This window comes from Triturus cristatus, chromosome 12 (genome assembly GCF_964204655.1).
Source record: "Triturus cristatus chromosome 12, aTriCri1.1, whole genome shotgun sequence".
NCBI classification, from domain to species: Eukaryota; Metazoa; Chordata; class Amphibia; order Caudata; family Salamandridae; genus Triturus; species Triturus cristatus.
In genome coordinates this window covers 605,448,292-605,470,915 of record NC_140595.1, presented here as the reverse complement: position 1 = coordinate 605,470,915, position 22,624 = coordinate 605,448,292, and the positions used below count along the sequence as shown (strand labels likewise).

Sequence of the window (22,624 nt, the reverse complement as noted above, 5' to 3'; positions counted from 1 at the left end):
AATTGGAAACCATAAATAGTTAAGACAGTATTTATCCAATGTTTTTTTGTTTTTCCTCCCAATACTTCTTTAAAAAGTACTTTCACATGCTGCAACCTTACACACTGTGTATGTTTTGGGCGGTAGTGGCGAGGGCTGGTGTCAGACACCAAACCCATGTAAACAAAAATACAATTAATGCAAGCTGATTTGTGTTTGTTTTGAACATGCACAATAACTGTAATGGGTTCCTTTTGATGAAGCTGTTCTCTTGTTATAGACTATATTTGTATTGTGACTGGAGTTAGGAAGGACAGCATAAAACAGTTGGTCATTTGAATGATTTTAACAGTAGTTGCTGTTTTAACATGAACCATGTTTGCTATTGCCTGCTTTGTAGCTGTTGTGAGTGAGGGACTCGTGCTTTACCTGTGTCGAGGACATTTAGTCTTTTGCTTTGTGTTGTGCGTGCAGGATTCCAAGTCTCCCTAAGCTATACCTGCTTTGTGTGTGGCAGACAGGTACACTTTGGCTTTCAATATAGTTCTTGTTCAATGAAACTTGAAAATCAGGTACCTACATAGAAATCAAAAGTATTGACTCCATCAGTCCCTTTTCTATTTTCTGACTGCCAGCCTTTGCGGCTGCTAAGCATCCCTGCCGTTTTTCTTGTATGTCCATTTCATAGTGTCAGATTCTTCGTAACTTAGCACCCTGGTCTTTTATACAAGTAGCAACAGCCTGGGGGAGACGGGCTGCTACTCGGGCATCTAGCAAAGAAGGAGTATGTATTTCTGTGATGGTACCATCTCCACAACTTGTTTAATTTTTAAGCGTGCACGCATGTGTCCCAAAATGTGACACACATAACTGGGATAACATAACCATATTTTATTACTTCCTCCCAAAGAGCAGATAAAGAGACTAAAGAATGTTTAGACGAAACCATGCTAACAAGTGAGTACTCATAACAAAACAGAAGGTACAGCTTTGAATTTGTGCCAACTTCGGGATATTCTGCCCAGACAACAGCTGAGTGTAAAGCCAGTCTATACCAGCACAGAAAGTAAAGTCAATTTTACAGAAGGTTGACTAAGAGGCCTTTTCCAGAAACACTCAGGTTAGAGTCTTATTTTGGATTCTGTTGTGCCTCATGGAAAGGCTAGGACTTTGCCATATCCTGCACTGGAACCGATTCATCAGACAACAGAGAGTCAGTATGCTTACAGCGCTTGCCAATCGCCCATGGCGAAGTCTTACCCGCAAATGATCCTAATTTATACATTGATGTGTTAGACATCTTAGCGGGTCCTATGCTTCGCAATAGGTGGCCTACACTGAGTTTGTTGTCACAGACCTTTTTCTTTTACAATTCAAGGCTCATATCAAAGAAGAATTCGAAGTTGAACAGGATTCTGGAGGTTGCACTGTTTTTTTTGGCAGGGAAGGAAATGTATTAAAAAACAAAAAAAAAGCAGTTGACACACACAGTTTTCTATCGAGACAAGTCATAAGTCTTTGTTAAGCATGTATGCAGGGTGAAGAAAGAGCTTGTATTGTGTGGTGCAGCTTCACATAGAGTGGCCTCCTTTGCTTTCATGCCAATATGCCTTACAGCCGGATGCCTCTTGACCCTTGCTTCTTTTCTTCTGTCCATTTCCTAGGTCTATGTTGTTGGAAATGAGCCTCTAGAAGTCTTGATGGAACCCCTGAAGAAGGTTCTTGGAGCCATTTTCTCCCTATATTGTTTCACGAAACAGAATGTATCTCATTTAAGGTAAGGGTCAGAGGCATGGGTACAAAACAGACGCCTGTCCTTCAGACAGAAGAATATACTGTTCATGATGTTTACTAAGGATTGTGCACCTTCTAATAATTCAGCACTTGCTAAGGAATAAATAGAGGCAGGATTCAACTTTCTTGGTGTCTGGCTTGCGTCCGATCTATCCGTCCATCTTTTTGTTGAGAAACATTCATTGATTGAAGAAAACCACACATCATATTTACCAAAGACATCTTTCTTTCTAACTGTTCTTGTGGACTAAATTTGCCTTGTTTACTGAGGTATGCTGTACAACTCCCCATAGTCTCTTATTCACTCTCTTTTGACTGTTACATGTGTGTGGTAATTCTGGAGCCTAGTGTTCCTCTTTGTTGGCCCTCTACGTGCTTAGCCACAGATGAACAGTGCCTCATCAAGCAAGAAGTGTCTGCTACGTTAGGCGAGTCCCTACAGTAACTGTCCTGCTCCTGGACTGAACAAATTAATCTTTGGAGTAGACCAGGCAGCTCATATTCCAGATGTCTGGGTGAATTCAAGGTTCCAAAATGCCCCTTTGTACCGTTTCCAATATGGCTTACATTTTCTGAGATGCGTTCACAAAAGTTTGATATGGTACTGCAGTGCTCAGTGGGACTGTTAATTCAATAGAAGAGAGACCTCTTAACATAAGTATAACCCAATACTGGTTCATTGATTTGTGCCATACTCCCAAGTTAGCGCCGTAGGGCACAAAAACCACAGAATAGGAAGGCTCTAGATTGGGTGGTTTGTTTTTGTTATCAATACTTTGTCTAATATGTAGACCGAAGTCCTATTTAAAATAGAATGAGGACTGCAAGACAGTCAGCAGATAAAGGAGAAATTGTCTTTTTTTGTGGAAGAGCTGTAACTGTTTCTTTATTTAAATATAGATATGAATGCCACATAACATTATACATATGTCCAGGGCACAAGAACATAAAGGATGCACATGGTGGGGAGGACAAGATGGCAGATTGAGGGTGTCATTTCATTAAAACCTTGGCATGACAGTGAGAAGATGCAGTTTTTTGTTTAGGAATATTTATACCAACTACATTATACCATATGTCTTTACATATGTTTCAACAATAGTTAAATAGCATCCAAGGCCTTCATCAGGACAAGAACATGATTAGTCTTATTTAATCCATATTGTGTGAGTAGACTAATTATGTTATGTGCAACAATGCTCTTTCTTAACCCGGGCTTACACTTAAAAAGTAAACTGCCCACAAAGTGTTTCAAGTTCTGCGTCACTTAACCAATAGTGAGTTATATTTCTTCTGTTTAGCTGTGCATACAAAGCTTCACATATGCACTGCTGCTTAGGTTGTGAATGTGATTGTGCAGTGCACAGTCGTTTTAATAGATCTTGTACTCAATTTTATCACATATGGCATTGTAGTTGGAAAACAATAATTTTGAATAATCAAGGTACAGTCACATGTGTATATTAGTAGTACACTTTAACCAAGTATCTAACAGGACAAACATTTGTTCTGGCAAAATGGTTCCTCAGGTAAATTAGGGTTAGCACACTAAGTGAGTAATACCACAAAGCATGGAAAATGTGGCAAGTCAATATTACTGTAAGTGAAATAGCTGTTTTCTATCAATTGAATTAAAAATATCAACACATTTCTGGGCTTCACCATTCTATCTTGGTGCCATCAAACGTCTGAGTTTTGTTACAAGCTTACAGAAATTAAGTGAGATGCCCAGTGTCAGAGCTGCACATATTGGTAACCTTTTTTTCCATTTGGTTAAATGTGTGTCTACAAGTAATAATAAGACCGAGGTATTTCTTCTTTGTGCAGTTGACCTATTCAGATTGACCCTTTCGCCAGTAAATTAACTTTTGTTGTTTGCTGCCAGGGAGGAATCTGGATTGATGTGTTTCTGAAATATGCATAACAGTAAAATGGACATTTTATGTCGTGTCCTGTCCACTTGCTATATGTCAATCTCTGTGAAATGTAATGGTGTGTGTCATGTGATTATGGTGGCAAGTCTGTGCAGAATTCAGGGTTCTCACTGATTTTAAATAGAGGGCTAAGTAGGCCTTCAGTCATTATGGTTGTGACTCTTCAAGAGCCTAAAAACGCTTGTATATCTTGGATAACCAGTCTGCCAGCATATGCTGAATAAAGTTCTGGAACATACCTGGAAAACCTTATCGTGGTGCTTTGTATCTTGGCAGTGACTTGATGGTCTGTATGACCTCATAATTTCAAATGTGTAATATAATGTAATGTAAGGTGGATTTGTAGAGCACTGCTTGTTACCCGTGAGGGCATTCAGGTGCTAGAGTTTCACATCACCCTTCAGTTCATCTCTTTCATTTTTTGTTTACATTTCTTTACTGGGTGTAAACCAAAGCAGCAAGTAAACAAATGACAGAGAATTAAATCATAAAACTGAATCCAAAACAGCAAATGAGACAGACACATGTCTGCGAAACTGCATCCATGGTAAAGCTCTACATATACAAACTACTGCCAATGTGTGGTGGGCAGGGCTGTGCATCCACAGCCAATGACCTACAGTCCAAAGACATAAACAGGTAACACATCAAGACACTCAATGAGTACACTCAGGTGTGTGCACAGTGAGTAGCCCGGGCGATAACACTGGCGGGGAAGATGAACTGCAGCCGGCACAGGAGTGGGCACAATCATTAGTTATTGTGATTGAGACAGGAAGGACATCCACTGCCTGCTCAGGGTGGCCTCTCATCACTCTTGGCCTCTAGTTTTGTTATATTTGTATCCCAGCATGTGTCCACCGTACCCCTACTCCAGAGAGGTAGGCCTTATTAAGTACATCTTATTCCGCCTTGGCCCATTTTAGCAGCTCTCGTACCCAGTGTTTCATTTGGGGGGTCGTCCTGGCTTTCCAGGACATTGCGAACTGCCTTCTAAAGAGCATCAGAGCCATGTTGACGAACCTACAGGTGTATTTACCCCCCTTGTTGCTAGGTCTCAGATCCAGGAGACAGTATGTGACTGTAAGTGGTATGGAGCAGTTAACCACCTCAGCTAAAAGGCCTGTCACCTCCAACCATCCGTGTTGCAGTGCTGCCAGGGGCGGCTAGCAACTTAAAAAATCTGTGGGGTTCGGTGCACCGTAAAACTCACCGATATGTTGCCTTACTCCTCTCCCGACGACTGCGGGCAGGAAAGGAAGGTGGTTTACTTCCTACATGCGGATCCAACCAATCCTGGAGCTTCTCTCATGCTGTTAACAGCTCCAGGATCGGTTGGAGCAGGCTAACCCAGCGCTCATTTGAGGCTGGGGGACTATGCCTGCAATCCATCTGTTGTTTGACAGCACCTGGATTGCAGGCTCTGAAGTGTAGACAGCCGGCCAATCTGTCATAAGCACTTTGGCTGTCATCCTGCAAAACGCAGGAATCTGTCTGCCCCACCATCACGCATAATTTTTTGTGTGTACTGGCTGCACTCGCAGCAGGGGGGCGATGCTCCTCGCCTTTACAGAGGAGCCGCCGCTGAGTGCCGCACAACCCAACACCATATGAAAGGATCCGGCATCCGGTTACCGACATCTGGGACACTGTGAGGAGGCACCAGGAACAATCGCTGAATGCGTTGAGGCCTTAGGTAAGTCTGGTGCAGGAAATTGAATTGTATGTACCTGAACCGTGGGTTCCTAGAGACCTCCTTCACTTGTGACGCAGCACCCGCCCACTATTTGACAGTTGGGGCAGTCTCGAGGTCGGCCTCCCACCCATCCCTGGCTGGCATCCTTGTGGTGTAGTGATGGGTGCATAAGGCGCCATACAGTGCAGTCTCCCCTTTGCCCACATTGCCATGTGTTACTGCGATCTGCAGGGGCAAGGATGTCGGCGGCTCCATCTGACCCCAGCCTCATTGGACCATGAAGGCCTGGCATATTGTGTTATACTCCAGGAAGCGGCCCACTGGCACCCTGCTGGAGTCCCTCAAATCCTGGAAGGTTCTCATTGCTCCTTCACTGTAGAGATCCTCAGTCAGCAATATCCCTGCCTCCCTCCAGGGGCGTATGTCGTCATGCCCCAGGCTGTCCATAATGACGGTAGTATCCAGATGGGTAACTGGTGGACGTAAGGGAGGGCTACCTCCAATGCTGTGTATATATCTGTCCCGGCAGCTATGCGCAACTGCAATTAGCATGGGTATAGACGCCCTTGGGCGTTCCCTACACATTAGCTATATGAGAATGTCTTCCCTAAGCAGAACAAGCTTAACCTCTGTTCTGCATTTGGGCAATACCCAAGCAGTGCATCCGCCACTGGAGCAATGCCACTGTGTAATAAAGCTTGTAGTTAGGATCCTACCATGTAATAAATGTTACTATGTCACCTGCAACACAGCCCTATTCCTTCCTGTCTCCCAAATGAGGCCCGAGAGTAGTCCCTGAAGACCATCAAAGAAGCGCTGGGTGAGAAGCAACGTTAATGCTGTAAAAATGTACAGCAGTCGAACAGCACCAACATTATGGCTACTGTCACCCACCCTGCCCATTGGAGGCAGAGGCCGCAAGAGCCAGAAGGGAAGAGAACGGTGCGCCGATGCCACCGCTCTGTCTAAATTAACACCCAGTAAGTCAGCATAGGAATGATAAATATTCACCCCCAAGTATTTGAACGTGTCAAATTGTCATGTTTGTCTGGTGATCATAACAAAAGTCATCCAATGATCCAGGATTTGCTGGAGCAGGAACAAGCAAGATTTAGGCCAATTAATTTTTGACCGGATAACTTCCTTAACCTGTCATGCATTTCCATCACTGGGAGAAGAGATGACTGGGCATTGCGTAGGTAAAGCAGAGCGTTTTTGGCATAGAGAGACACTATGCCAGTCATCAAACACCTGCACGCCTGGGCCTTAGTAATAACCAGCTTGTCAGAGGCTCAATCAATAGTGCGAAGATGAGCAGAGATAACAGGCATCCCTGCCAGGTGCCCCTGTGGATCTCAAACCTGTCTGAAATCACTTAACCGGTTTTGATTATCACCATCAGTTTGTTATATACCGTCTTGACCCATTGCAAGTAAGCCAGTCCCAATCCCATTCTAACCAGTATTGCAAAGAGATGCGCCCATCCCAAGGTGTGAATGCTATATGTCTTGTGACACCACCAGGCAGGACTCTAGGCTTCCCTGATTGGTCCCCATTGGGTTAAGTGCTGAATGTTCAGGAATGTATTGCACTCAGGAATGAATCTGTTCTGATCAGTATCGACCAGCTGACAAACTACAGCAGCCTGTTCGCAAGGATCTTCCCTAATATTTTATAGTCCAGGTTTCAATCAATCAATCATTTATTTGTAGAGCGCACTACTCACCTGTGAGGGTCTCAAGGCACTGAGCGGGGTGGGGGGTGCTGCTACTATTCGAACAACCAGGTCTTGAGGAGTCTCCTGAAGGTCAGCAGGTCCCGGGTCTGTCGCAGGTGGATGGGTAGGGTGTTCTATGTCTTGGTGGCGAGGTGGGAGAATGATCTGCCGCCGATGGTCGTTCGGTAGATGCGTGGAACGGTGGTGAGGGCAAGGTCAGCGGAGCAAAGCTGGCGGTTCCGGGTGTAGAAGGTTAGTCGTTTGTTGAGGTATGTTGGTCCGGTGTTGTGGAGTGCTTTGTGAGCATGGGTAAGGAGCTTGAAGGTGATCCTCTTGTTGACGGGGAGCCAGTGCAGGTCTCTCAGGTGGGCAGTGATGTGGCTGTGGCGGGGCGTGGTCGAGGATAAGGCGTGCGGATGTGTTCTGTATGTGTTGGAGTCTTCTCTGGAGTTTGGCCGTGGTTCCCGCGTAGAGGGTATTGCCGTAGTCCAGCCTGCTGCTGACCAGGGCTTGGGTGACCGTCTGTAGATCTTGCGAAGCATGCGGAGGGTGTTGAAGCAGCAGGAGGAGGAGACGGTGTTGACTTGCTGGGTCATTGATAGTGTTGAGTCCAGGATGAACCCCAGGTTGCGTGCGTGGTTGGTGGGTGTCGGTGCAGCTCCCAGCGTGGCCGGCCACCAGGAGTCGTCCCAGGTGGAGGGGGTGGAGCCAAGGATGAGGACCTCTGTTTTGTAAAAGTTCAGTTTCAGGCGACTGTTCTTCATATATTCTGCGACGGCCTTCATTCCTTCTTGGAGGCTGGTTTTGGCGGTGGTGGGGTCCTTGGTGAGGGAAAGGATCAGCTGGGTGTCGGTGTATGAGATGATGTTGAGGTCGTGCGGTCGGACGATGTTGGCAAGCGGTGCCATGTAGATGTTAAAAAGGGTCGGGCTGAGGAATGATCCTTGGGGTACGCTGCAGGTGATCTTGGTGGCTTCCGATCGGAATGAGGGAGGTGGACTCTCTGGGTTCTGCCGGTGAGGAAGGAGGTGGTCCAGTCCAGGGCTTTGTCGGGGATCCCTGTGTAGTGGAGGCGTGTGCGTAGGTTGTGGTGGCAGAGAGGTCCAGGAGGATGAGGGCCGCGGTATCGCCGTTGTCCAGCAGGGTCCTGATGTCAGTGGCGGCGATGAGGGCGGTTTCTGTGCAGTGGTTGCTGCGGAATCCGGATTGGGACGCGTCCAGGATGTTGTTCTCCTCAAGGAAGCGGGTTAGTTGCATGTTGACCGTCTTTTCGATGACTTTCGCCGGTAACGGGTCAGGGAGATGGACCGAAAGTTCTTGAGGACCTTTGAGTCCGCCTTGGGTTTCTTGAGCAGGGCGTTGATCTCGGCGTGTTTCCAGCTCTCCGGGAAGGTGGCGGTCTCAAAGGAGCTGTTGATGATCTTCCGGAGTTGGGGTGCGATGATGGAGCCTGCTTTGTTGAAGAAGTGGTGAGGGCAGGGGTCTGATGGTGAGCCGGAGTGAATGGTGTTCATGATTTTGATGGTGTCATCGTCGTTGATGTGGTTCCAGGTGAGCAGGAGGCCGGTGTGGTTGGGGGTTGGAGGGTCTGAAGTGTCGGCGTGAGGGGGGTTGATACAAATGCACGTACATTGGGTACCTCCCTGGCTTGGGAAGCACTTCTATTGGGGCTTCCCTAAGAGACTACTTTAGCTCACCACAGGACTCCGCCTCCTTGTACATCTTAAGTAGGTGAGTGTGCTGTAAGCGGGATAAAATTCTATAGGCAAGTCATCTGAGCACGGGGTCTTGTGCCAAGCTATCTGTTGGATGGCCTTGCATATTTCCTCCATCTGTATAGGTTTGTCCAGTTATGCACGCTGTAACGGATTGAGGTGAGTGAGCAGTGTCTCACACAGAAAGGCGTCAATCTTTTCAGCGGTCGCCTCTACCTGCAGCGCGGTGTGATAATAATCCGCAAAGATGAAGTTAATATCCATCTGAGTGTTACAATGTGTTTCCTCTGCGGTGCGGAGGGCGCCAATCGGGTAGTGCTGCTGCTCACTGTGCAGCGGGCCACGCGAGCATTGCCCGCCCGTTCTCCCTCCCCATCCTTGCACTTCAGGTACTTCCTGTAGTCAAGGTGTGATAAGTGAGACTCCCGTCCCCCTCTGGTGCTTCGAAGTGCCTTTAATTTGCCTCCAGTTTAACATCGCTTAGCTCATGCTCCCCCTCCAGTAATTCCAGATGCAGGGTCTGCTTCATTCCCCAAGCAGTATTAATGCAGTGGCCCATATCACTGCTTTGTGCGTTTCCTATTCAATGTGCTTAGCGGAGGTGGAACCCGCATGAGTGTAAAAATATTGTGTGATGTTTGAAGTTCGGTAAGGCACGTCCTGCAACTTACTCGTGCACATTCGTCAGGTCGGTATCTTGGCCCTTTCACACGCCCAACGCAGTGTCAGCAGCAACAGACAGTGGTCAGATATGGTGCGTGCAGGGTAAGTAGTGTGGAATGCACTGCGACAGAGCTCATCGTCACAAAGTAACAGGTCTAATCGCGTAAGTACATCATGCTGTGGGGAGTGGAATACCTGTGCAGTGAGGTGCATCAATCTCCATACATCTTGCAATCTCATGTGTTCATCCATTGACGGAAGTGCTGCTCCAGCCTGCGACTTACTAACTCTCCAGAGGGTGAGTGGACTGGTCCGGCTCCACGTCAAACACACAGTTATAGTCTCCCGAACATATAGTCTGCACCTGTGGGTTATGAAGGATATAGGAGTTAAGTGGTCTAGAAAATCTGAATGATTCACATTGGGCGCATATAGCACGACTAGTGTGAGTTGGTCCCCATCCAATAACCCCACCAGGGCCACATACCTGCCTTCCCGGGATATACTGTGTGATTTTCCCACATACAGAACCTCGGAGGAGAACCAGGTCAGCACCCCTCTGGCAAAGACAGAAAAGGCTGTGTCATACACCTGGCCCCTCCACCTAGTTCATAACCTTTGCAACTCCGTGACCACCAGGTGTCTCCTGTAATATATCAATGTAAACGCAGAGGCGCTTAAGGTAAGTATGAATCATGTGTCTCTTCCTATGTGTTGCCATGCCTCGCACGTTCCAAGTGAGAAGGTTGTATGTGGGGGCCATCACCCTAGGTCTGCCATCCATGTATGACCTGTGTTGTGATATTGGGCATCCCCCCATGCCCACTGCTGGGTAGCCCAGGACGCCCTCCAGTCAGATTCGTATAACTCAATGCACAATATACCATGTGATGTAAACGTAAAAAGGAACAAGTTCTGACAAACTGAAATAAACAGTTGACCCAACTCCCACGTTAAAGCTGGATGATCGTGTGATGGCCAGCCACCGACACTCAACACAACCCGTAAAGGTAAACATCTATGAATAGGGTAAACCTGCCTAGTCCGGAAACAGCAGAAGCATGGTAGGCCCATAAATCTCCTTAAACTGCCATACCCCATAAACAGCAATAGGTCCCCTTGTAACCCCCCCCCCCCCCCCCCTTTCCGGTACCATGTAGCCAGGTGCGGAGGGCAATATTAGAGTCCATTCGTCTTATGCAAGCTCATCAACCAAACTGGAAGTGAGGACCGGACCTACTGCCCCCCACCTAATCTTACAAAACGGATCCGTGCGTGGCAGTCTCAGCATTCGAACCATGTTCTCAGCTTCCGAACCATGTTCTGACGACAGTGCCATAAAGGGGTTTTTACTGTGGAGCAGCACAGCTGTAACCACCTGCGATTTCTCCAGAGCTGCTTGTGCAGTCGTTGGTCAAGACTAACACCTCCGCACATGCCGTCTTCTCGGACTCTGCATCTTACAGGCTTAAAACAAACACAAGGAGATAATGGACGGAGTGCTGAAACTTTTCAGACCCTTACCCCCAGTCACAGATCTGGGTTGAATCCATCATCGTTCTTTAGCTCACTTTGCCACCTCAGTTCAGACCCAACCATATGCAAATCAGTCTTGACCCTGTGCCTCATAGGAACAGTCCAGCCCGAACTGCCAAGCCAGGTCTTCCCTGAACCCAAAACAAGCATCCTGGGACCAGTTTCGGGGTAACACCCATCATCAGCCAGGCTAGCTTGAATCCAGTGGCAAAGTGAGCAAGGGACCCATGTCTGGGCATACCCTGCCAACTTAGGGCGAACAAAGCAAACACAAGGAGGTGATGGACAGAGCGCTGAAACTTTTCAGACACTCACCCACAGATCTGGGTTGAATCCATCATCATCCAGTGTGGTCTCCAGCTGACCGAGGGGGCCTCCACTCTGCATTGTTGGGCCCAAGTAGTCTGTAATGTTCTTAGTTAGCGGGGTTTCTGTTTCCCCTGGGTTATACCATCATGGAGGGCCACTAGCGACCCACCATATGCTGTGTCCACAAACGTGCGTTCTCTCCGGGTCCCCACCACAGTGCACCAGTCTTATCCCCGCTTTGTGCTCCCTTGTGTCGATCACCCCAAGGAGCAGGTCTCAGTGCAGGGCGAGGAGCAGAGCGGGGACCTCCGTAGCTAGAATACTTAAGGGAATGTCACAGGTGCTGGGTCACAAGTCTGACTCGTCTCAGGCTCCGTATGATGATTTGTCATCAGCTCCACTAGCTCCTGGCATCAGCGAGAGGCATCACCGAGCAGGCTACCCATCCCCTCACCACGGGGGAAACACAGGGCCATCAAGTAGAGGGGAGGGGGTATCCCAGGCCTCACAGTCCCTCTGGGCCCCCAGCACTACTCAAAGATGGTGTCACTCTACTGTGCTTCGTCCAGCTGAGCACTCTTCTTCATGTCCCAGTGCTCCCTGTGCCTCCTCACAGCAGGGTCCAGAGTTGGGGGAGGGTAATCACGAGTCCCCACTCAACTTCTGGGCCCTAGCAGGCCACCCTGCCAGAGCAGACACCTCCTTCTGTATGGCCAGCGCCAGTCCAACGTCCTCCAGCGGGCTTCCAGGCTCAGTAGGGGCTTGATGCTACCCGTGGCTGATGCTGCTCATGTCAACCCTGCTCAGCGGGCCGCAGTGGCCCACAGCGATCCACCCGGGCTTTCGCAAAGCCTCCTCGCGGCGGTGTGGCATCTTCCGCCAAGGCTTCTCACAGTTCACACCACAGGGCAGCACAGGCCCAGGCGACACCCTCAGGGCTGACACAACTGTCTACTGGGGCCCAGGTGTCACGGACATTCTGAACAAGAAATGATCTTGAATAGAGGGGTCCTTGGAAGATTGTTCTCAAGAAATAAGTGTGCAACAATCTGCAAGTTTACTAAATCCGTGTTTAGGATGATTTCCAGTCCTCCACGTTACATATTTTAAGCCATTCATTAACTGCGCTAAATCGATGTGCTTTGCTCTATACAAAAATCTTAATCTGAACTCCCCTAATCACAGCCTAGTCAAAATGCCCAATACTAACCTTTTATGTACAGCCACAGTAGTATCAGTACTCATTGGCTTGAGCATATTCAAAGTGGGATGTATTGTTCACATAGATAATCATTTATAGGCCTGAACCACCTGTTTGTGAAACTATCTATCTCAATAGGCATTTGGCTTCTTAGGAGTTCTGACCCATTCCGTTCTGGAATGACTAGCCTTAAAAAAACTAGTAACACTAACCCTCGACGTTCTCTCTGAGCACGGGGTCACTTGTAAAGAACACTGACCACCCATGTGTTTGGTTTGCACTCCATAAAACTGCTAATTAAAAAAAAATATATTTGTGAGCTCAGGTTACTGTCTTACACTGAGTCACTTCTCCGTACCAGGTCGCCTTGCCAGGAGATCCTGCTTTGGCTTTTGGACAAGCTGGAGCGTCGGGCAGCATTGGTAACACTGAAGGAGTTGGCACGACTGGACAGGACCTTGCCTTTTCTTGATCCCCGCAGCACGTTTGCAGCTGCCAGTGAAGGCGGTGCCATCATCAAAGTGCAAGAAACCATCAGGTAAGGCCCTTTTGTGGTGGTGTGGCTCAGACCACCTTAGCAGGTGTGCTTCCGTGGCTGGATCCTTAACAATTTGTAAGATCAATAAGTTTGATTTTGAGTGTATAAGCAATTGGATGTGGAAGATGGTGATTGCTTGAAAGCGAAATATTGTGCTTTTCTGGTTAGAATGTCAGAGTTGCCCTGCTATCAGCATGAAACATCTGTTGCAGCGCAGAATGTAATGATTAGGACTCAATTGATCGTCTGTGTCTGTTGGATTTTACATCTGCACAAAGACCTGTTTTCTGCCTCTTCTGTACATTGGGCCCATTCCTCTTGTATTGTTTATAATCCTTTTGTTCGCGTGATTTATACAATTGGTGATTACTTGTACTTGTATTGAACCTTCAAGCATTGCATTTGGTGTAATGTTTGTGCTCTTTCTGTGGAATTGTGTGTGAATTACTTACTGCAAAAGTATCCCTTATCACAATTATACTCAGTACCTTATTATATTGGTCAGAACAGTGCATGTGGGACTGTGGCGCAGGTTCCTTTGGTGCTGTGCGTGCATCATGGCTGTACTAAACACCACCAACATTATTATTCTTACTGGTTTGTATCAAATGCAAACCCTTCCCTCTTCTATCCCTCCACTATAAATGCAAACCCTTCCCTCTTCTATTCCTCCTCTATAAATGCCAACCCTTCCCTCTTCTATCCCTCCACTATAAATGCCAACCCTTCCCTCTTCTATCCCTCCACTATAAATGCCAACCCTTCCCTCTTCTATCCCTCCACTATAAATGCCAACCCTTCCCTCTTCTATCCCTCCACTATAAATGCCAACCCTTCCCTCTTCTATCCCTCCACTATAAATGCAAACCCTTCCCTCTTCTATCCCTCCACTATAAATGCAAACTCTTCCCTCTTCTATCCCTCCACTATAAATGCAAACCCTTCCCTCTGCTATCCCTCCACTATTAATGCAAACCCTTCCCTCTTCTATCCCTCCACTATAAATGTAAATCCTCCCCTCTTCTATCCCTCCACTATAAATGCAAAACCTCCCCTCTTCTATCCCTCCACTATAAATGCAAACCCTTCCATCTTCTATCCCTCCACTATAAATGCCAACCCTTCCCTCTTCTATCCCTCCACTATAAATGCCAACCCTTCCCTCTTCTATCCCTCCACTATAAATGCAAACCCTTCCCTCTTCTATCCCTCCTCTATTAATGCCAACCCTTCCTTCTTCTATCCCTCCACTATAAATGCCAATCCTTCCCTCTTCTATCCCTCCACTATAAATGTAAATCCTCCCCTCTTCTATCCCTCCACTATAAATGCAAAACCTCCCCTCTTCTATCCCTCCACTATAAATGCAAACCCTTCCATCTTCTATCCCTCCACTATAAATGCCAACCCTTCCCTCTTCTATCCCTCCACTATAAATGCCAACCCTTCCCTCTTCTATCCCTCCACTATAAATGCAAACCCTTCCCTCTTCTATCCCTCCTCTATTAATGCCAACCCTTCCTTCTTCTATCCCTCCACTATAAATGCCAATCCTTCCCTCTTCTATCCCTCCACTATAAATGCCAACCCTTCCCTCTTCTATCCCTCCACTATAAATGCAAACCCTTCTGTCTTCTATCCCTCCACTATCCTTTTTCAATCCAAATAGCAAACTTACATGTCCACCGCTCAAATAAATTTTATCTTTCTCTATACTAATTCACCACTAACCCTCTGGGTTCCGGAGTAGTGTGCTACTTGCCGAAAAGTGCTTAGACGTCTCGTCAGGGATAGTAATATATAAATGCAATTACAAATACTTTTTGTTGTACTCTAATGGCATCGTGAGCAGAGAGCAGCTCTCCTGAGCTCTTCAACTAGCGCACTGTGCTCTCTTGATGGCGCACATGGCAAATCTGCTTGTATTTGTAGAGCTGGGCTGCAGGTCCAGTGGCAGCCCTACTTTCGAATGTGAGCTGTGTATAACTCGATTGACGGCCAGCACGTAGTGGAGCTGTGTTAGTGTCAGTGAGAGCAGTTCTGCTGCCTTAGTTACTGCTGAGCTTTTCTGCTACCTGTGCGAAGTATGTTTGGTTTTCTATGCATTGACATTAATTTTCTGGTGAAAGTGATGTACCTCTCTGTGTGTCTTCAGTGGACATTGAAGTAGAACTGTTTGACTGCATTTATTTTGTAGACCACAAAAATTATGAATCGGATACCTATTGGCACCCCCAAAAAATGTGGAGAAAATATTTTTACTCTTTTCAAAGGACTCTTACCCGCAGAAAATTCGGGGGCTCACAGAACAAGCTATGGGTGCAGATGCTGGGTGGACTCTGTAGCATAAGTGTGATGGAGTGGTCTGCCCACCTGTACTCTCCCATGGGGCATTGACCTATCGGAATAAACATTGAAAAGCTGGGTAGTTTCAGAGCAGTCGTAAGGAAATACCAACTAAAAAGTCAGTTTGTATGTATGAGCGTGCTTTGCAGGGAAGCGTTGGACACACCTGCAAATTTCGAATGACATCCAAGTGAGTCTTTTTATAGGGATCCAAATAGTCCTGAAGAAAGCCGGGCGACCCAAGGAGGCAATTAAAAATCTGGCTGAAACATGTCGATCTATATGGACCTGTTAGAAGTAGCATTCTCCAGGTACGCCCCTCTTTAAGGGTTGAGCCTGCGAGAGCATGCGCCTTACTTGCTAGACACTGTTGAATACATAAAAGAGCTTGGAGCCCGCCCGTTGCTTACCATTTGTTTGCTTGAGTGGCACTTTTCTTTACAGCTTTGTAATTCTTCAAGGTATGCCTAACATCATTTCCGTTTCTCTCTGTGGAGCAGGGACCAAGCACTGATTGATTCAACTTAATCAGTGCCCGTCTGCTGCTCTCAACGTAATTAAGGTACTATTTTGTTTTATTTAACTGTTAGTGCCCTGCAAATAGAAGGTGTGTGACTGGCAAAAAAATGCCCAGCAGGACAAACAAACATGCTAAGATTTATTTTCTATGGTTAAGTTCCTTTAATTTTGCAGAGTCTTCTTTAATCACTTTGCATTCGTTTTCTTTTTTTTTTTTTTTTTTTTTGCTTGTGGGCACTGTTCTCGAAAGATGAGGATTATCTTATTGCAAAGCGACAGTTTATCTTTCTTATGTGTAGTTTCTAAAATGATGGTTTAACACAAATCTTGCAGTACACCCCAATCCACACCACTCCAATCTGCCCCACTCCAATCCAAACAATCTCACCCACACCAATCTCCCCACTCAATTCAATCCACCACAGACCAATCCAGTCCAACCCACTCCAATCCTCTCACCCCAAAACAATCCACCCCTTTCAAATACACGCCACTCCAATCCACCTCACCCCAGTCTAATCCACCTCACCCTAATCCTATCCATCTCAACCCAATCCAGTCCACCCACCCCACTCCAATCCAGTTCACTCCAATCCAGTCAAATCCAATCTACCCCAATCCAATCCACCTAGTCCAGTTACCCCACCACAATCCATTCCACCCCACTCAATCCAACCCCACCCACTCAATCCAGCCCACCTCACTCAATCCAGTCCACCTCACTCCAGTCCACCCCACTGCAATCCAGTCTACTCCACTCCAATCCACCCCATGCCAGTCCAATTCTCACCAGTCCATTCCACCCTCACCGGTTCACCCACCCCACTCCAATCCACCCCATTCCAGTCCACCCCACTCTAATCCAATCCACCCAACCCCAATCCACCCCACCCCACTTCAGTCCACCCCTGCTCATTGCAGTCCACCCCGTTCATTCCACCCTATTCCATTCGAATCCACCCCATTTAGCCCACCTTACTCCAATTCATCCCACACCACTACAGTTCAACCTACCCCACTCTACCCAATCCAGTCCACCCCACCCCAGGTTGCCCCCCCACTCAATCCAATCCATCCAGCCCACCACACTCCAATCCAACCCATTCCAATCCACCCACTCCAATCCAGTCCACCCCTTCCAGTCTAGTCAAATCCACCCCCTTCACTCTAATTCACCCCACTCCAAACAACTCTACTCTAATCCGCCTCACCCCTATTCAGTCCACCTCACCCCTATTCAATCCACCCCACTCCATCCAGTCCACCCACTCCAATCAACCAAACCCACTGTACCCCAATCCAATCTACCCCACTCCACCCCTCTACCTCAATCTACTTCAACCCACTCGACTCTGTCACTCCACTCCATGCCCCTCCACTCTGACACTGTACTCTACACCATTCTCTGCCACTGAATAACTAAACTCTACTCCCCTCTACTGAGCCCTACGACACTCTATGACATTCTATCCAATAGATCGTCTATGAAACTCTAGGACACTCCACGCCAATAACTTTTAGCCATGCTGAACAGGTGTACAACGTTGCCAAACCCAATAGCTCTTGTATAAGCGAGACCTTTTGAATGCTTGTTCTTTAATGTTATTCGTAGCCTCCTAGCTTTTAAAAATTGTTGCCGGGACTTGAAGGCTATTTTATCATCGAAACTGGATCCCAAGAAAACTCAATAAAATCAAACAGCTCTCCAACCCACCCATTACAGGGTAATCGTTGAGCTCATCTGGAGGTATTAGATGGCTGGATGACGACTCGAGGAGGGAGCATACTACACAAATTTTGCGTGGGTGAGAGTCATTTTTAAAGAGCAAAAATATTTTCTCTACATTTTTGAGGGGTGTCAATAGGGATCCTGAATCATGTTGTATTTGGTCGTCATTATCTCTTTTTTTGTGGTCTAAAGTTGCTTAGGGAAGATGAGACGACATTTCCCTCTCCCTCTTTCTTGGCGATTTGCATTTATTTGCTATCCTAGCCTTGTATGTCTCTGTTTGTACTGGCAAACGTATTAGCTGCTTCAAGGTGAAGTTATAGCATGTATTTTCCTTTTTGATTCTTTAAAGAGTACTTGAAAGTCCTATATTTTTATAAGCTTATTTGAAAAGAATCCAGCACCTTGCTAGATTATGTGCTAATGTTAGAGGTTAGTTTGTTTTCTAAAGGTTTAACATCAATTGAATCCTTTACCTGGCTATGTCTTGGGTTTGAGCGCAGATTGGGCTCCAGGATAAGACCTTGGGTTGAGCAGTCGGGATTTGCTTAGTCAGATGTTCCATCATGAATCAGCAATTCTTGTTTGTTGTTTGTTATGTCTTTGTATAAGAGGCAGAATATACCTTCTCTAAATTTTTTCTACCAAAGTTTCATAAATATAACATTATTCACTTTAAATGTAAGTTGTATTGCCTTATGCATGGAGCCAGTTTCAACAGTTTGAACACATCAAAGAGGGTATTACCAGAAAGGAGTAAAGGAGATGTACTAATTGACTTAAATTTGTGATCAAAGTAATTGTACACACATTAATAGTGTATGTAATATTAGAACGCTTTCATTATGGAGAATGGGCAGAGAGAAATGGAGGGACAATGGAAGGGTTGGACCTGAACTTTAGAAACTTGCTTCCTTGGCAGTTTAAGGCAGAACTTGAAGAAGACATCTTTGATCGATGTATAATTCAGCACAAAGGTGTTTGTATAAAATAGGAAAGGCGGTTTGACTGAGGTCTCGCATTTCACAAAGCTTAGTGATTGCTAAAAGGGTGGAACACACCATGTAGTGTGTTAAAGAGCTGGGTCCTGAATAGAAGCCAAAATCAAACCAAAAGAGGTTATAGTGGTCAACAATAAAGATAGAAAAGGAGACGGAAAACACAACACAATGTTTTGGTAAAGAGGGGAAATAATGTTTGAGAATAAAAAGGAAAAGGGAGGTGAAAAAGTAGGTTTGTTATTGCTGTTGGACCACGAAGCAAGTCGCCAATAATGAATCTTCAGTTAGCTTGTAAAAAATGTGAGACGAGAGAGCATTCAATAAACTGGTGCAAGACTTTTACCACACAGCCATCGGTGTTTAGAAGCTTGGTTCAGAGGTGGTTGTTGAAAGCGATTCTAAAGAGCATCTATTTGCTAATTTGACAGTTTTTTGCTATGAAATTAATATGTTGGTGGCGCCCGGTTCATACTTTACATGAATATGAAGTGAACGTGCGGGGTCACTTCAAAATGAACTCATGAGGCATACAGTATTTTTCACTGACTGAGGTATAGTCTACTTCACATGAAGCTACATGCCATTTTATAAAATCTAATACTGTTCAACATTTCACGTGATCTTCTTCAGTTTACCAGAGTGTCATTTGGTCTTCTTCTGTAAAAACATTTTTAAAGAATTATATGTGTGTTGTTTGTACTGGGACCAGATACTAAATTATTTGAAGAACTCACACTGATTTGAGGAAAGTTGAGAAGCGTGTGACAGTAGATTAAAAGAGACTTAGAGATTTTAGGAAAAATGACCCCATGGTCATGAACCTTGCTGATGTAGGTTCCTGCAAATAAACGAATGTGATATAGGATTTCAAAAGTGTGGTAAATGCCAAGAGAGTGTTGGTTAATTCCTCAGAAGAACATCCTCTTCCAGATCCAGATAACATGAAAGAGCTTCACTAATTTCACGGTTTCTTTGAATTCCACTCTACAGTTGGTAAAATTGTTTCTGCTCATACCACAAATATGTAAGCCTTCTTGAAGCACTGGGTATGTTTTAGTTGTCCCTGTAAAGTGACCATGAGTTTGAGTGTTTCCAGGAAAATTTGCTTGGTCTCCTTCGCTAGTCAATTTTAGGTTGGTGAGGATTGTATAATTGCAATAGATGACTGCAAGTATGGTCTTGGGGCAGCAAGGAATGTTAGAAAATCAATATTGCATTTGCATCATGCTCACACTGAGGAAGTGAAAAAGGTCCAATGAGTGAACTAGTAGCCCCCGTTTCTTCCTCCATCAAATCCCATAGCCTCAGATGCTGCGTGCATGCTGAACGCATTTGCTTACATTCGCCTACAACTAACATGACCCTAAGGGCCTTGCGGGGCATAATGATGAAGATCATGATTCTATGCCCCACAGAACTATCCTCAATTCAAATCAGTTGGATATGATTATTGTGCTCCCAACCACCACAAAGGGGAGGCAAAAATTAATTTGAGCAAAATCCAGCTGAACTTTGTTCTGAAAGTCACTACAGTCCATAGAAGTATGTTCTATCAACTGCAGAAAATGGAACACGTATGAGTGTAGGGTTGGTTGGGAGGAAATTGCCACTTTTAACCCTTCCCCACAAAATTGCACCAGTCCCCATAGCCATAACCGTGTCTAGACTACTTACATGCTGTCTGGAAACAATACGTTTGTTATTAATTATTGAGTTTAAAGAAAATCCAGATGTCCAATAACTCAGCTGCTTGCACAGCCTTTAGACTGAGTCAGTTCTACCAAAACCTGGGCCCTGGTTGCCTTGCAATACCTTCTGTCCAAGGAAAAGTCAGATTTTAAGACAGACACAGTGCATAAGGAACACCATTGAAGAGCGTCTGACTACCTCACCAGGGTCACCCTTCCCTAGGTTCAAGAAAGAAGCATAATGTCTTCTTCCTCAAAAAGTCTAGCTTTTTAACCATCTATTTGAGTTGATTCAGAGTGCGGTAATTCCATATGCCAAGTGACAGTCGCTGGATCACCACAGAAGGCTATAGACTCTGAGGTTCACCATCGTTTGTAGCCTATGAATATCTTAGTGCTTTAAAAAATGTTCTTCATTGAACTGCACACAACCATTTCCCTCACTCTAAACTGGAAGCACTTTGTAGCTGCTGAGCAGTGATGTGACGGCAATATTAATATGAAAATGAGTGTTGCTGTAAGATATGGTGTGCTGAAACCAGATGAATACTCAGCCTGTATATCCCAAAACAAGGGTCCTTTCAACATTTTTAAAGGATCAGAAAATGTTCTAGAATACTATTTGTAGAGTCAGATCATCCCACTTTAGCTTGCGGCATATTTTCACGTCTCCTTCTTAAATGTCTGTTTTAGCTGATGTGCATTGTCTGGGATGTAGTGTTTTCTAACCTGGGCATTCATGTTAGTGACCACATTTGTTTAAGGACTGTTTCTCAAACTGCCTATCTCTGTGACTAATCGGTGACTGCCTCATTCACCATCACAGTGATCACCTCATTATAAGTGACTGTTGCCTTGTTGACCACCTTTTCACCTTCCAGTACAATAGCCATCTCAGTGACCATCACAGTGACCTTTTGTTGACCTTTTATTATTGTAAGCGGTTCATTTTCTACATACATTAATATTTCATTTACAATCCTAGTGATTGAATCTGGCAACAAAGTGGAGTAATGTGCTGGGGGAGGATATCACTCCCATAGCTGTTAGTAATGCGCTTGCAACACTGGATGGATCTGTTTACTCGATTAATTGAAAGCTGCAATAATTCCGGACGATATGTATGCTATACTATACCCCCGAATAGCCAGATGGGGACAGAATAAGGGAAGCTATGTGAGCAATCGGGGTAAATGTCCAAAGTGCGGCTTAATCGTCACAAATATTGTGCATATGTTTATCACCTGCCCTATACTGGAGACATTTTGGAAGGAAATCAGGCATATCTGTAAGGTCCGCCTAGGGCCGGACTATTCCCTGACCACTCAAGTGATCAGGTTGGGCTATAAGGCAGAAACATGCTCGGCACGGAGATCCCTTTTCTCTATCATTTTGATTGCCGCGCGACTTGCTATCACAAGAGCATTGATCTCTCCGAGACCCATTAGGGCTGTGGAGTGGTGGGCTATCTTGATGGAAGTTTATGAAAGAGAGAAGGCTCTGGCCAGAGGATTACATCCAATGATGAAATTTAACTCTATTTGGGGTAGATTTACACATGATTACTAGAATGCTGTACGATTTTCCTCTCATTTTATTTATTCATTCACTTATTTATCATCTGTTTTATTTGTAACTTTTAGTTTTTTCATGTCCACAACAGCCATGAAATTTTGTCAGGTTTACTTATGTATTAATTAATTAGATACTTTGGTTTCAAAGTGCCAACTTTGTGTTGGAAATGCTGTATTGTAAACACCATATGTTTGACGAATGTCCCCTTTGCCATCAATGAAAATAATAATTTAAAAAAAAGACAATCTCTGTCAGTGTTTTGCCTTCTGGCGCAGAGACAGTATGAGAGTTACGGCAAAGGGTCCAGCAGGCAAAATCAGCAGAGGGCCAAGTCTATGAATAGGATGAGGAGGAGTGGAAGCATGAGTGGGATTTGTGGTGGGCAGGGCTTGGGGGGATCTTGAATGCAACAGTTGCCACATGTCACTTGTTTATTTGTAATCTAGCTCTCTGTTGAAACTGCCTGCTCACACTGTCTTTGTGAACTACTGCTAGGAATGGAACTTGTGATCTACTCTTGTCTCTCTCTCACACATACAACTGCCACCACCCTCCTCTTCATCAGCTTTTGATCAGCTTGTTCTTTATCATCTTCCTTTTCATTATGGTCTTCCTCTCATAATCTTCCTCTTGAGCTTCCTCGCAGATGCTACATATGATCATATGTACTAATAAAGAATGCAA

General features: G+C 45.5%; 1 protein-coding gene across 2 annotated transcripts in view; it reads left to right on the top strand.

The window, feature by feature from the left end:
- The window catches only part of TANGO6 (transport and golgi organization 6 homolog), a 753,370-nt gene that overhangs the window by 211,833 nt on the left and 518,913 nt on the right, over nt 1-22,624 (top strand). For both annotated transcript variants that reach the window (XM_085637713.1, XM_085637712.1), the window contains exons 8-9: nt 1,644-1,756; nt 12,906-13,082. In XM_085637713.1, the coding sequence (XP_085493839.1) occupies nt 1,644-1,756; nt 12,906-13,082 (290 nt within the window). The remainder of the gene's footprint in view (nt 1-1,643; nt 1,757-12,905; nt 13,083-22,624) is intronic.